General features: G+C 41.6%; 1 protein-coding gene across 1 annotated transcript in view; it reads left to right on the top strand.

Moving 5' to 3' along the window:
- Window positions 1–15598, top strand: part of ARHGEF26 (Rho guanine nucleotide exchange factor 26) — a 133479-nt gene that overhangs the window by 73142 nt on the left and 44739 nt on the right. The window contains exons 7-9 of the mRNA XM_017346853.3: window positions 2282–2434; window positions 7357–7486; window positions 13440–13514. Coding sequence (XP_017202342.2) covers window positions 2282–2434; window positions 7357–7486; window positions 13440–13514 — 358 coding nt within the window. The remainder of the gene's footprint in view (window positions 1–2281; window positions 2435–7356; window positions 7487–13439; window positions 13515–15598) is intronic.

Here is a 15598-nt window from a genome sequence, read left to right as displayed (position 1 = left end):
GATGGCAGGAGCCAGGATCCAGGTGCTTTTCCTGGTCTCCCATGGGGTGCAGGGCCCAAGCACCTGGGCCATCCTCCACTGCACTCCCTGGCCATAGCAGAGAGCTGGCCTGGAAGAGGGGCAACCGGGACAGAATCCGGCGCCCCGACCGGGACTAGAACCCGGTGTGCCGGCGCCGCAAGGTGGAGGATTAGCCTATTGAGCCACGGCGCCGGCCTTTATGCTTTTATTTCTTAATATATGTACTCCTATTGGGATGGAGTTCACCTCTAGTTATATACCCACAGATTTGAAAACAGAGACTTGGATATTTGTATGTGAACGTTAAATGCAGCATTATTCATGGTGGCAAAAAGAAACTCCAGTGTGTCTATTAACAAACAGATGAATGCATAAATAATAAACAATCTCTCTCTCTCTCTCTCTCTATATATATATATATAAAAATATGGGAGAGAACTTCAAAAAGTTCATGGAAAAATATAATTAAAAGATATGTTTATTTTAGTACAAAAAACCTTGAAATCTCTGCAGTTTTTTCATAATACTCATTTTCCATGAACCTTTGAAAGACCTTTTATGTATCACGTTATATGCATGTATGTATATGTATGCTTGTGTGTTTAGAGACATATACACACAACACTAATTTGGCAAGCCTAAATTGTAGTTGAGTGCCTGCCTCCCATGGATCACTCAACTGAGCACTCCATGTATACTAAATGTGGTAACTCTAAATGTTCATCTAAAATACATTAAGACAATGCATATTATTACAATTAAAATACTGTGACCGTTTTTGTTTTGAAAGAAAGAGCACATAGAATTAGATTCATCTCAGATTTGTTTTATATTAGGGTTTGGCTCATGTGCTTTTCTTTTTTAAATTTTTTTCTTTTTTATTTCATTTTTAAAAATTTTATTTTAGTTATACAACTGTCATGTATAGTCAAGTGTCTGTTGGTCATTTGAATTTCCTCTCTTGAAAAATGCCTGTTCAAGTGCTTTGCCTATTTCTTAACTGGATTGTTTGTTTTGTTGTTGTTGAATAGCTTGAACTTGATAGATATTAGATGTTAACCTTTATCAGTTGCATAGTTTGCAAATATTTTCTCCCATTCTTTCACTTGGCTGAGTGCTTCCTTTGCAGTGCAGAAGCTTCTCAGCTTGTTGTGATCCCATTTGTCAATTTTGGCTTTGATTGCCCATGCTTCTGGGTCTTTTCCAAAAAGTCTTTGCATAGACCAATGTTTTGCAGAGTTTCCCCAATGTTCTCTAGTAATTTGATGGTATCAGGTCATAGAATTAGGTCTTTGATTCATTTAATGTGGATTTTTGTGTAAGGTGTAAGGTAGGGACTCATGTTCTTTTCAATACAATAAAATGTATAAATGTGACCTTCCTCTCCCTTCCATCTAGGGGCTTATAGAAAAACAAAGAAATTTGCACATTCTAAAATGTCCTTGAAGGCAGAGAAATGCCCAGGGTTATCAATTTCTTTAAGAGATATTCCATCTGCTGGTTCATTCTTTAAATGGCTACAATGGCCAGGGCTATGCCAGGTTGAAGCCAAGGGCCAGGAGCTTCTCCCGGGTCTCAAACCTAGGTGCAGCATCCCAGTGCCTTAGCCCTTTTTCCACTGCTCTCCCAGGCACACTAGTAGGGAGCTGGATCAGAAGTGGAGCAGCAAGGACTTGAACTGGCACCCATATGGGATGCTGGCACTGTGGGCTGCAGCTTAACCCACTACACCAGAGCACCAGCCCCAGGTTATCAATGTTTTAATCCAAATACTTGAATATGTTAAAGGGTTAATGTGGTAGATTTAAATTTGGACAAAGTTTTCAATTTTTTATTTTTAAAGAGGATTTTAATAAATAAATTTATTTGAGGGAGGGTGGTAGGGAGGGTATCAGAGGAAGAGTGTTTTCATCCATTAGTTTACTTCCCAAATTCCTGCTATGACCCTGGCAATACCAAACCATGGGTGTAGAAGGAACCATCACTGGTGCTTCCCAGATTATATACCAGCAGGAAGCTGGAATCAAGACAGAGCTGGGATTCACACCTAGGCACTCTGATAGGCCTTGCAGGCCAACCCATGGCTTAACCACTTGGCCAAATGTCTGTGGCTTTTGGATCTTTTCAAGTTGTTACTCTGCACAGTTGATACTTTCAGACCCTGTATGATAGTATTACATGAGAATAAACTGTTGTGTATTGAGGATAGGGAAGAAGTGTAAATGCTTTCCATTCCTTTGGTGTTTTTTTTTTTCTTCAGATTCTTTACAGAGTTGGAAGCAAGACACCAGAATAATATCTTCATAGATGATATAAGCGACATTGTGGAAAAACACACGGCTTCCACGTTTGACCCATACGTGAAATACTGCACAAATGAAGTCTACCAGCAACGAACACTACAAAAATTGTTGTAAGCTATATTGGATGCTATAGCTTAAAGCTCACCTAGATTTAATTAGGCCACATTGATTGAAATTAATTGATTTCTTAAATTATATTTAGAAAATGTTCCCTGGAAGGTTATTTCCAGTGAAGAAATGTTTAAGAGGATTATGTTTAGAGTGAAGGTGTCTAAATAGAAAAATCTACCTTTTGAGAATTTTCTCTCGAAAGCCCTTATGAGATGGTTTGTTTTTTTTTTTTTTTGTCCTTGTTGTAGTTTCTTATTTAGTTTTCATGTTATTTCAAAGACAGAGACAGAGATAAACAGAGACCTCCCATCTGCTGGTTCACCCCACAAATGCAAACAATAGACAGGGCTGGGGCAGGAGTTGAAAACTCCAGGCAGGTCTCCCACATGGGTGACAGGGACCAAGTACTTGAACTGTTCCCTGCTTCCCAAGGTGTGTACTTACAGGAAGCTAGAATAGGGAGTGGAGCTGGGACTTGAACCCAAGCACTCAGATATGGATTGTGTGTGTCCCAAGTAGTGTCTCAACAGTACGCCAAATGCTGGTCCATTTCCTTATTTTTTGTTTGCTTGTTTTTGGTTTTTGCTTGTTTGCTCTGCTTTGTTTTGTAATTACTGAAGGACTGCAGCTTGCTCATCATTCCTGACTCCCCAGCTTTCTAAGCCAGTAACTGATGACTAAGAGTTTTGTGGAGGGCCGGCGCCACGGCTCACTAGGCTAATCCTCCGCCTTGCGGCGCCGGCACACCAGGTTCTAGTCCCAGTCGGGGTGCTGGATTCTGTCCCGGTTGCCCCTCTTCCAGGCCAGCTCTCTGCTGTGGCCCGGGAGTGCAGTGGAGGATGGCCCAAGTGCTTGGGCCCTGCACCCCATGGGAGACCAGGATAAGTACCTGGCTCCTGCCATCGGATCAGCGCGGTGCGCCGGCCGCAGCGCGCCAGCCGTGGCGGCCATTGGAGGGTGAACCAACGGCAAAGACCTTTCTCTCTGTCACTCTCTCTCACTGTCCACTCTGCCTGTCAAAAAAAAAAAAAAAATTTTGTGGGGCCAGCACTGTGGCCTGTAAAGCCACCACCTGCAGTGCCAGTGTTACAGGAAAACAATGGCAGAGAAATTATTGTTACCTTTGTTCTTTGTCTTGCATGGAAGAAGAATTTCTAAGCCGATGGCCAAGGAATTTAAAAGTATTTATTGGAGGCAAAGACCTCCAGCCAGAGCAGCATGGAGGGGGACTTCCAAGAGAGGAAAGAACACCCCCACCCCCCAGTAGCATTCGGGTTTTTAAGTACAATTTAGAAAGAAAAAAAACCTTGACAATCAGATTGGTGGTCAGTTACCAAGCAGGACAAAACCCATCAAGACAGATTTCCAATCCTTTATCCTATCTGGTTTGCTCACAAAATAAAATCCAGAAGAGGGGGATAGGTAACCTGCCTTCACCACAACTGGGAGCTCAGATGCAGTCAGCACTCCCTTGCTATTCTCATGGTAAATTTGTAAATTTGGAGATGTCTGAGGAAGCAAGACGCTTTGATCTGCTAAAAATAAGCTTTTAAGGGGAGCAGGCACCTCACTATTCCAAATTTCTTCCAGGAGACCATCCTGACTGCCTATAACTCATTTGACTCCTCACAGCAGCATCCCAAATGGGTGCCGGTTCAAGTCCTGGCTGCCCCACTTCTGATCCAGCTGTCTGCTATGGCCTGGGAAAGCAGTAGATGGCCCAAGTCCTTGGGTCCGGCACCCACCTTGGAGACCTGGACAAAGCTCCTGGCTTCTGGCTTCGGATTGGCACAGCTCTGGCCCTTGTGGTCATTTGGGGAATGAAACAGCATATGGAAGACCTCCCTCCCTCTCTCTCTCTCTCTCTCTCTCTCTCTGCTTTCCATTCTCTCTCTGTGTACCTTTGACTTTCAAATAAATAAATCTTTAAAAAAAAAAAAAAGACTTTTGCCTGAGGCTAAGCAAGAAGCTGGGGTTCAGGATTTTCTCTGTTGTTTTAATCTCCTGCCATCTGACAACTGTTAGTAAGTTGTTTATAGGAACTGATAATTCCCCTCCTGGGTAGTTAGAGCTAAGGAGAGGAGGGAAGGTCTGAAGGAAAGTAATAGGATTACAAAATTTTTTTGAAGATTTTAATTATACAACAAAAAAGACTCAAGCATTAAATCCATCCCTTTGCCTCCAATCACACATACCCCATATCTTTCTGTCTTTTATAGGTTGCTGAGTCTTGATACAGGCCATCTCTATCATTGAAAGAGTCACTGATTCTCAGTAGTGTCTATATTGTAATGTTTTCAGGGGCCCCGTGCACCACAGGTAGCAGTTTATTTTACAACATAGTTATGTACATTGCTTTAAATCCGGTCTAGGGGACTGGCTTGCCATTCTCCTTTGCTGCCCTTTCTGTGAGCTGTGGTTTCTATGATCTTTGCATGAAGCTCCCTTCAGCTTTTGTGCGATGAGTGTGATCCCTGGGGAGGAGAGAGGTTGCTGAAGAGTGCCTCCTGGCTGCTTAGAGGCAAAGGCTGGAGCCAGCCCCATGTTGTTGAGAAGGGTTGATTATGCCTTCTCCCTGCTCCACATCCTCATGAAATTCTCATACGAGCAGGGTGGAAAACCCAGAGCTGCCAAACCCAAATGAGGTTTTTAATATAAAGCAGGGTTTGTCCACACCATTGACATTTTGGTCTGGATGGGGCTTTGTTGTGGGGGGCTGTCCTGTGCCTTGCAGGATGTCCAACAGCATTCCTGGCCTCTCCCCATTAGATGCCAAAAGTGTTTGTAGATTTGGGGGAAGGTCCCCTGGGGCAAAATCAGCCCCTCCCCACTCACTTCAGCCCAGCATCCTGCTGGGAACCCCTCAGTCAGGGACAGAGGCCGCTCTGTAACAGAGAATGCAAGTTCATGTTTGAAAACGAAGCCTGGCATTAGAACTAAGTTCGGCTTTCATTTTGCTTTGCAGGGTTAAAAAAAAAAAAAAAAGATGAATATGTAGTTCTATGCATTTGTTGTGACTCAAAGGTTTTTATCTGAATTAACTTAATGATACTGTCATGAGTGCTTTCACATGGAAATCAGCATTGTGTTTTCAGAGCTTTGTTGCTTAGGTTAGAGCAGTGACTTTCAACTTCAGCTGCAGGTTAGAAACGCCTGGAATCCTTTAAAAGGATCGAACAATAGAACAATACCCAGAGTCTGTCCCTGGCTAACCAGAGTCTTTAGGGGGAGAGGGTGGGAAAGGAAACCTGTGCTTGAGTGATTTAATTATATAATCAGTGTAGAGTTGGATTCTTTTTTTTTAAGTTCTTGAAAATCTTTTCAAAGCTGTTAGGGTAAGAAATTAGAAAGGGGTGACGATGTCTGTAAAGATGCCCTTGTCCCATACCAGAGCACCTGGGTTCCATACCCCACTTTGGCTTCTGATTCCAGCATTCTGCTAATGTAATCTCTAGGAGGCAGTGATGTTGGCTCTAGTAATTGGGTTTCTGGAACCCACAGGGATGCCTGGATTATGTTTTTCGCCCTGGCTCAGCTCCGGCTGTTATAGCGTTTAGAGTGAACTAGTAAGTGGGAGTTCTCTTTCTCTCTTTCTGCCTCTCAAATAAGTAAATAAATAATATTTTTTCTTATGTAATTTAATTTGCTATTCTGGGATGGAAAGTGCCAGTGGAGCTCTACAGAGCTACTCAGGGTGAAGAAAGGTGAGAGATACAGTTTGAGGAGCCTGGCCCTGAATGAGATCTCTGTGAAATTTTTTTTTCTGTCTGCCAATTACTAAATCTTTATTCTGTGGCAAATGAGGGACCTTTCTGAGCTCCATTGTCTCACTGGAATCTCTACCTGGCTTCCCTTAAAAGATATGTAGGTTGCTCTACATGAGAGAAAATATATGTTGGAGTAGCTATCCGGGGTTCCTAAAAATGTATGATAGTATTATCACTGTTGTTACATCAGTAAGAGAGGAAGAGAAATATTTTGGCTGGTTTTCTGTTTTAGAAAGAAGAACTTTAGAAAAGGCCAAACTCAAGGATAAGGCCAGTCTGACATTTCCTTAGGTTGTTGTCTAGGTCTAGAGAGAGGTTTATTTGATGTCTTATTAATGGAATATATTTATGGATGATCAATTGAGAGATCTAATATGTAACTAATTTTTAATTGGTATGTTTGTAATTATGATAACATTGCCTCTTTGTTTACCTTTTTTAAAGATTGTTTTTATTTATTTTGTTTGAGAGTGAGAGTTATAGACAGTGAGAGGGAGAGACAGAAAGGTCTTCCTTCCATTGGTTCACTCTCCAAATGGCTGCAATGGCTGGAGCTGCGCTGGTTCGAAACCAGGAGCCAGGTGCTTCTTCCTGGTCTCCCACGTGGGTGCAGGGGCCCAAGTTGGGCCATCTTCTGCTTTCCCAGGCCTTAGCAGAGAGCTGGACTGGAAGTGGAGCAGCCGGGGCTGGAACCAGTGCCCATATGGGATTCTGGCACAGCAGGCAGAGGATTAACCTACTGCAGCATGGCGCCAGCCCCGCCTCTTTGTTTACTTTTCATGTCTACAAATTTCTAACTCATGCTTTGTTTTACCATACTGATGTTATTATATGAAACTCATACCTTATATTCAGCCTTGAATATACAAGAAGTCTTTAGAAATTTCATGGAAAATGCATATTATAAAAAATGTGTCTGTATTTCAAAATTTTTGTACCCAAATAAATATCTTTTAATTCCATTTTCCATGAACTTTTTGAAGTATCCTCATAAAAGGCAAACAAGCCATCCATTTGGCTGTGTAATTGTGTTTGTGTTGTTTTCATATATTAAAAACTCATTGATAATATATGAGCATATTTTGTAATATATCTTTACCTGTTTCTTAAAGAGGATGTATTTTGAAGTTTCTTTTTGCTTTGTTTTCCCTCAGAGCCACCAATCCCTCCTTTAAGGAAGTGTTGTCAAGGATCGAGTCCCACGAAGACTGTAGGAACTTACCTATGATCTCTTTTCTCATCCTCCCCATGCAGAGGGTGACCCGCCTCCCCCTGCTGATGGATGTAAGACATGATCTGCTGGCTTTTTCTTCTGTGGATAAGCTGTGTCTCCTTAAACCTGATTAAGAAAATTATTGTTATTCTACTGAAATGATTGCGTGTCCTTTCTATAAAATCCCCTAATCAAGTGAAAAGGAGAGATTCGGTTGGAAAATTTTGAAGTCTCTGGAAATTATCTTTAATTTAGACTTATGTGCTCACTCTGAAGAAATTTGATTACATTATCTACCTACTCCACATTTTTAGTGGAAAAAATAACTGATTTCTTGCTGTCCAGAAGGCCTGGACTCTTTTGGATTGGCCACTGGGCAGATGAATTTGGACAGGCTACTCTGTTTGGGCCTTGTTTCTTCAGATTGATGCTCAGATCCCTTCATCTGGAATGATGCTCTAGTGCTTCCATTTGAGTGGGATTGAGACTGTGTTCAACACTGTAAGGCATGAACTTGCACCTATTGTGTTTCATGCAAAGTGTGTTTCGGAAACTCAGCATCCTTCTTGTGTTAGGCAGCACTCGTGAAGAAAACAAGTGTTTTATATAGAATAATGGCAGATCATGATTGGGAGAACTGCGCAGAGACTGTTAGGTGTGGAGTGCAGCTGGGAAGGCAGCAAGGGTGAGGCCTGGAGGGCCTGCTCTCTGGTTGCGTTGGATCTGCAACAGCTGGTGGAGCAGGGACAGCAATGGGATAAAAACCAGGTGGCCTGCCGCAGGTGCACATGGCCAATGGGCCAAGTGGCCTCATCTTAATCTAAGTAGAATAAATTGTCACAGCTGTACTTTAAAATTGGATCACTGAGGCCAGAGTTGTGGTAAAGCTGCCACTTGCAATGTCAGCATCCTATATGGACAACTATTCAAGTCCCAGCTGCTCCACTTGTGACCTAGCTCCTTAATAATGTGCCTGAGAAGGGAGCGGAGGGCAGCTCAAGCACTTGGCCCCCTGTACTCACATGGACCTGGAGGAAGCTCCTGGCTCCTGGCTTCGACCTTGCCCAACCCTGGCTCTTGCAGCAATTTAGGTAGTGAACCAGCAGATGGAAGACCTCCTTCTCTCTCTCTCTCTCTCTCTCTCTCTCTCTCTCTCTCTCTCTGTAACTCTGTCTTTCAGATGAACAAACTGAATCTATTGTTTAGATTTATTTATGTATTTGAAAGAGTTTCAGAGAGACAGGGAGTGACAGAGAGAAAGAGAGATGGTCCATCCACTAGTCTACTCCCCATATAGCCACAGTAGCCAGAGCTGGACCAGGCCAAAGCTAGGGGCCAAGAGCTTCATCCAGGTCATCCATGTGGGTGGTAGGGGCCCAAGGACTTGGGCCATCTTCCGCTGATTTCACAGACACATTAGCAGGGAGCTTGGAAAGGAAGTGGAGCAGCCAGGACTCAAATTGGCACTCACATAAATGCCAGCACTGCAGACGATGGCTTAACCCACTGTGTACAGTGCTGATACCCAAAATAAATCTTTTCTATTTTTATTTATTTATTTTTTCGACAGGCAGAGTTAGACAGTGAGAGAGAGAAAGAGACAGAGAGAAAGGTCTTCTTTCCGTTGGTTCACCCCCAAAATGGCCACCGTGGCTGGTGCGCTGCGCCGATCTGAAGCCAGGAGCCAGGTGCTTCCCCTGGTCTGCCATGCGGGTGCAGGGCCCAAGGACCTGGGCCATCTTCCACTGCACTCCCAGGCCACAGAGAGCTGGATTGGAAAAGGAGCAACTGGGACAGAATCCGGCGCCCCAACTGGGACTAGAACCTGGGTGCCGGTACCACAGGTGGAGGATTAGCCTAGTGAGCCGTGGCGCCGGCTCAAAATAAATCTTTTTTAATAAATTAAAAAAGAATAAAATACAATTGGATCATCATGTTGATATATAGATTTTTACATGCATGCTTGATTTTTATAAATCAAAACAAAGGATTAAAAAATAGAAAAAATTGTGTTTGAGTAAAATTACAAAGTAATTCCATTTTCTTTATTCCATCATAAATTTTAAAAGATTTTTTTAAAAGAAAAGTGGAATTTTAAATTATAAAGCATGGAATCTTAGTCATTTGTTTACTTCACTACAGTTTTGTTGGAAAGCTTTTTTTCAGTTACTTCAGAATTCATAGCACCATGATACTCTCCAGGTTCACCCGAGTCTACTTTTATATTCTTCCCAGTGCCCGGTCCTGTGTAATTTAGAAATTGATCTTTTGCATAAGTATTGAGAAACTTGTAGTTTTCAAAAGTTTGCTAATTTGTTTTTTGAGTTTAATACTTATATCTAAAGATAGATGGTAGCTAGGTTATCAATACCAAATTTTGGCTTATGGAAGTTTACTTCATATTAATACTTTTATAAATATGTGATACTGGTCTATATTGAAAAATATTTCAAAAATTTTTTTTTAATTTTTTGACAGGCAGAGTGGACAGTGAGAGAGAGAGACAGAGAGAAAGGTCTTCCTTTGCCGTTGGTTCACCCTCCAATGGCCGCCGCGGCCGGCGCACCACGCTGATCCGATGGCAGGAGCCAGGTGTTTCTCCTGGTCTCCCATGGGGTGCAGGGCCCAAGCACTTGGGCCATCCTCCTCTGCACTCCCTGGCCACAGCAGAGAGCTGGCTTGGAAGAGGGGCAACCGGGACAGAATCCGGCTCCCCGACCGGGACTAGAACCCGGTGTGCTGGCGCCGCAAGGCGGAGGATTAGCCTAGTGAGCCGTATACTTTGTAAATGTAATATTTTTTGTAATATTAGATTTGAATTTTCAGAGTTCTTTTTCTCCATTTGAAAATACATTGTGCCCTTGTTTTCTTAGAATCTAAGGAAACAAGGGAAAATGTATGTTGTGATCTCCTAGTCTTTTAAATCTTTTCTGTTGAATTTTAAGAAAATTCCTTGAATAGAATGGGATTCCAAAGTCTAATATATCATTTTATACAATGTTGGAGATTTATGCCATGCCTGCCCATCCAATGGTATCCAACTTTTTATTGGGTCATATGCCAGTTTAAGGTTCTTTCTTACAAAATTAATGTAAGTACAAATTTTTATATAAAATTTCAGCATATGAATTCCAGCAGAGATGCCTGCTCTCATCAATGTTTTAAAAATTGTTATTAGGTTTTATTTGTTTGTTTGAAAGAGAAAGAGGGAGGCCAGCGCCGTGGCTCACTAGGCTAGTCCTCCGCCTTGCGGCGCCGGCACACCGGGTTCTAGTCCTGGTCGGTCGGGGCGGCGGATTCTGTCCCTGTTGCCCTTCTTCCAGGCCAGCTCTCTGCTGTGGCCCGGGAGTGCAGTGGAGGATGGCCCAAGTGCTTGGGCCCTGCACCCCATGGGAGACCAGGAGAAACACCTGGCTCCTGGCTTCGGATCAGCGTGGTGCACCGGCCATAGCGCGCCGGCCACGGCAGCCACTGGAGGGTGAACCAATGGCAAAGGAAGACCTTTCTCTCTGTCTCTCTCTCTCACTGTCCACTCTGCCTGTCAAAAAAAAAAAAAAAAAAAGAGAGAGAGAAAGAGGGAAGCAGAGAAAGAGAGAGAGAGAGAGAGATACCTTTGATCTGCTGATTCAGTCCTCAGATACCCACATCAACTGGGGCTGGGCCAGGAGCCAGGAACTCCATGTGGGTCTCCCAAGTGGTTGTCTGAAAACCAAGTGCTTGGGCCATCACCTGTTGCCTCCTGGGTGAATTAAAAGGAAGGTGGTTGAAAGTGGAGGCAGGGACCAGAGTTGTGGCATAGTCACATAGGCATAGCCATATGGGCGCCTGTCCCAGCTGCTGTACTTCCAGTCCAACTCCCTGCTAATGGCCTGGGAAAGCATCTGAAGATGGCTGCTACACATATGGGAGACTTGGGAGAAGCCTGGCTTCGGCCTGGCCCAGCACTGGCTATTGCGATGATTTGGGCAGTGAACCATTAGATGGAAGTTTCTCTCTTTCTGTCTCTCCCTCTGTCTCTATAACTCTGACTTTCAAATAAAATGAATTAATCTTTTTTAAAAAAAGGAAAGAAGAAAGGGGGGGAGGAAGGAAGGAAGAAAGAAAAAGAAGAGAGAGAGAAAAGCAAGACTCAGTTCCAGGCACTCAAATATGGGATGTGGGCTTGCTAGTCATAATTTAGCCCACTGCAAGGAAAATGTCCACTCATGCTCTCACAGATTCAAACCAGTATTTTTCATGTTACTTTTATACGCGTTAGTGGGTTGTGAAATTTAGTTTTGAATCATGAACGGTGTTTTTGAAAAGGGACATAGAACATGCATGTGATAATATACATGGGTCACGATATGATTAAATATTTTCTCATACAGACCTTGCTTCACTTGTGTGTATGTGTTATATTTCTTATGTGTGCATGTGTTGCAGCATGTCAGAGTCAACACAGAACCTTTCGTGTAAACCCAGAGGTAATGACCTCTGCTTCTCACATATCACATATTACAATTTTGACCCCAGACTCTCATTTACAGGCCCGTGCTCATCACATTTAAGGTCAATGACTTGCTAGTTGCCTTACCTCTGGTTAATGCCTATTTGAGAATCTGGGCAGTTAAAAAAATCTAAAATGTTCTTAAAATACTGTATTTTCAATTTTACTTCATTTAGAAATTTCATTAAATGTTCTAATTGAGATGAACATTTGTAACAATTATAGTTCTCCAGGCTTTGAATAGTTTCAAAAGTTATATTGAATTCAATTTTATCATCAATGATGAAGTTTCTCAGCATAAATATATCAAGAAGAAACTTAGCAGCCTTTTCCCCTTAATCTTTTTTGTTTTGTATTTTTTTAAGAAAGTTATAGGGGCTGGCACTGTGACACAGTGGGTCAAAGCCCCTGTCTGCAGTGTCACTATCCCATGTGGGCGCTGGTTCAAGTCCCAGCTGCTCCACTTCCAGTCCAGCTCCCTTCTAATGTACCTGGGAAGGCAGTGGAGGATGGCTCAAGTGCTTGGGCCCCTGCACCAGTGTGGGAGACCTGTAAGAAGCCCTTGGCTCCTGGCTTCAGGTAAGATCAGCTGGGTTCTGGCTGTTGTGGCTATTTGGGAAGTGAACCAGCAGCTGGAAGACCCAGCTCTCTCTTACTGTCTGCCTCTCTGTAACTCTGTCTTTCAAATAAAATAAAAGTAAATCTTTAAAAAAAAAGAGTTACAGAGAGAGAGGGAGAAACAGAGAGAGAGAGAGATCTCCCATCCTCTGGTTCATTCCCCAAATGGCTGTAACAGCCAGAGCTCCCTCTGGGTTACCCATGTGGGTACAGGTGTCCAAGCACCTGGGCCATCTTCTGCTGCCTTCCCAGGCACATTAGCAGGGAGCCAGATTAGAAGTGGAGAAGCTGGGACTCAAACCGATGCCCATATAGGGTGTCTGTACCACAGGCAGTGGCCAACTATACCATAGAGCAGACCCCTTCACTTGATCTTTTTATTTACATTCTATCGTCCACAAATTGGTTAATCTGAATAATAATGATTATGGTGACATTAAAGTAACTAATATTCACTAAGGGCCTACTGTATGCCAAGCCCTCATAAAGAGCTTTTCGTTAGTTACTTGACCCTTGCAACAATTTTATGATGTATTTGGCATTACTCCATTTTACAGATGAGGAAACTGAGGCTTATAAAGACAGCAGGGTCAGTGACTTGCTCAAAGTTGAATAACTAATAGGCAGCAGACCTTGGATTTCAAAACAGGCTTACCTACCTCTGACGTCTATCCTTTTACTTGACCATTCTTTGGATTTACTTGTATTCTGTGTGTTTAAGAAGTAGTTCCTAGTTTTTCATTGAATTTCAGTATCCTCCTCATAGTCATCTATCATATTGTGTTTAGCATCACTAAATTTGCTAAGAGGATATGGCTTGACATTGAATTTATGTTAGATAATAAGATAAACCAACTAATTTTGTTTGCTTTTACTGACAAAAAAGATATAATTTTTGTGCTTTTACTTCATTACAGACAATCTGTCAAAAAACGCCCAAGGACTCTCCAAAGTATGAAGTCTGCAAAAGGGCCTTAAAGGAAGTAAGCAAGGTAACTGTTGAGTAGCTCATCACACAGGAGATAAGCAGGAATCTTGGAAGAGAGTATGTCTTGGTTTCTTGCTAAAAGTTGGTAGATTCTCATAGCCATTTGCCACGGCCTCCTTTACTTAGTTAAAAAACTGCCCAGATGCAGTTGGCATTTTTATTGTTTCATGGTTTTGCTTTAAGGGCCTAAAGATATCTCATTTCCTTTTGGTGTCTGAATAGCTGTTTATTCATGCTCTCTTTCAACAAATATTTGTTGTATATCACCTACTATGCCAGGCACAATGCGTGCCCTTGCAAATACAGTGATGAATAGGACAGATAAGGTTACCACACTTGTGGAATGTGCACTGTGAAAAAGAAGGCAGACATTAAATAAAGTGCAATAAAGAATGATGAATGACGTGACCGGGAAGTCCAGAGTGATACTTACGAAAGCTTAGGCCGAAAGCTGGACTAGCTATGGGCCAGGAATTAAGGGAAAGAGAGTATCTCAGATTTGTGTAGAGATCCAGAGACATAAAGTGTTGGAGGATTTGAAGAACTAGCATGTTTTTCATGTGACTTGAAGACAATCTAAGAGGGAGAGTACTGAGGAGTCAGTCATTTTGGGGAACATTTTAGGGAATTAGCTACCTTATGCTGAGATGATGTGGAAGCTACAAAGATGACAGTGGAAATGGAACCAATTAGTAGTCCAGTGTGGGGACCAGTTATAGTTGCTTAAGCAAGAAATGACTTGTACTGACCTGGTAGGAAGATGTAAAGAAGTAGATATACTGAGGAGGGGTAGGCTTGAAGGTTGTTGGGGACAGAGTCAAGGTATATATATATATATATATATATATATATATATATATGAATGATCTTTGGCATGCAGAACTGGGTGGATGCTCTTACCTCTACAATAAGGGCAGAGGAGAAATGTTGATGAGTTCTACTTTAAACATGCTGTAATTGAGATTCCCATAGAACACTCAGGTTGGTTAAGTCCCTTGGGTAGATTTCTCTAGGAGAAAAATGAGTGCCACTTCTTTGGTAATTAAAATGCTAAAGCAATTTATTTGCATAGTGTGAATAATCCTTCAGTGGAATTGCTCATATGTGTTATAGAAAAGACTGTGACTCTCACAGTTTGGATTTGAAGCCTAGGAAAGACTTATTAACCCAATCAATCAATTTAAAAATTTCACTATTAAGTGAAAAATGTGTCCTGATTTTGTGTTAACATGCTGGAACTAATAGCTTGGAAGAGGATTCCTGGGAAAATGAGATTTGAACTTGTCTAGAGTGGTAGAAACTGTGGAAAGAGTGGCAGTCAAGAGATAGTTTCTAAAGCACATGAAATCTTCTCTACTCTTTTCTTCTGTTTAAGCTCTCATGAAAAGAGAATATTTGTCTTAACTCTCACCTCTTCAAAATTATGCTTATATTTGGAGATAGTATTTTATTATAAGCTTTTCTCCTGGAGGCAAAAAAGTCAAACTCTGTCTTTTCCTAATGTACTTCAGTCATTTACAAAAAGGTAGGTAGATATCTATGAATATGAAAATATATCTATATCATTCAGTGAAGAAAATTAAGTTGCAGAACAAGATAAATAGTGTATTGGCAGGTAAATAAGTAATAAAGTTTGGTTATATGCATATGTATTTTATCAATATATAACAGTAGTCCTAGAAATCATACACTTTGTACTTCAACCATGGTTGGCTGTGGTATAGGAAGAGGAATGTGGAAGGGAGGCAACAATAAGGCTTTTAGTTTTTCACTCTTAAGTATCATAATAATACTTAAGATTTACATAGTTATATTTTAAAAGTGAATTAAATTAATAAACATTAAAGAAATTTAGAAAATTTAAATAAGAAACAGAAAATAAAGAGCATCAGTAATTTTAACACTCAAAAGTGTTTGTTGTCATTCTACTAATTATTCTTCTAGTTTCTATTTCAATCTTAGTGCTTGAAAAATGGATATATAGAGAGTACTTATTTCATTTAATATCCTAAATAGTACTGCATTGAACAGCATCCTTCATAAGCGATTGTGCTTACTGGTGTCTTCTAAAGACAAACTTCTAGCAGT

This window comes from Oryctolagus cuniculus, chromosome 4 (genome assembly GCF_964237555.1).
Source record: "Oryctolagus cuniculus chromosome 4, mOryCun1.1, whole genome shotgun sequence".
In the NCBI taxonomy this organism is placed as follows: domain Eukaryota; kingdom Metazoa; phylum Chordata; class Mammalia; order Lagomorpha; family Leporidae; genus Oryctolagus; species Oryctolagus cuniculus.
Note: the sequence above shows the minus strand (reverse complement) of the source record. Positions and strands in the feature narration are given on the sequence as shown.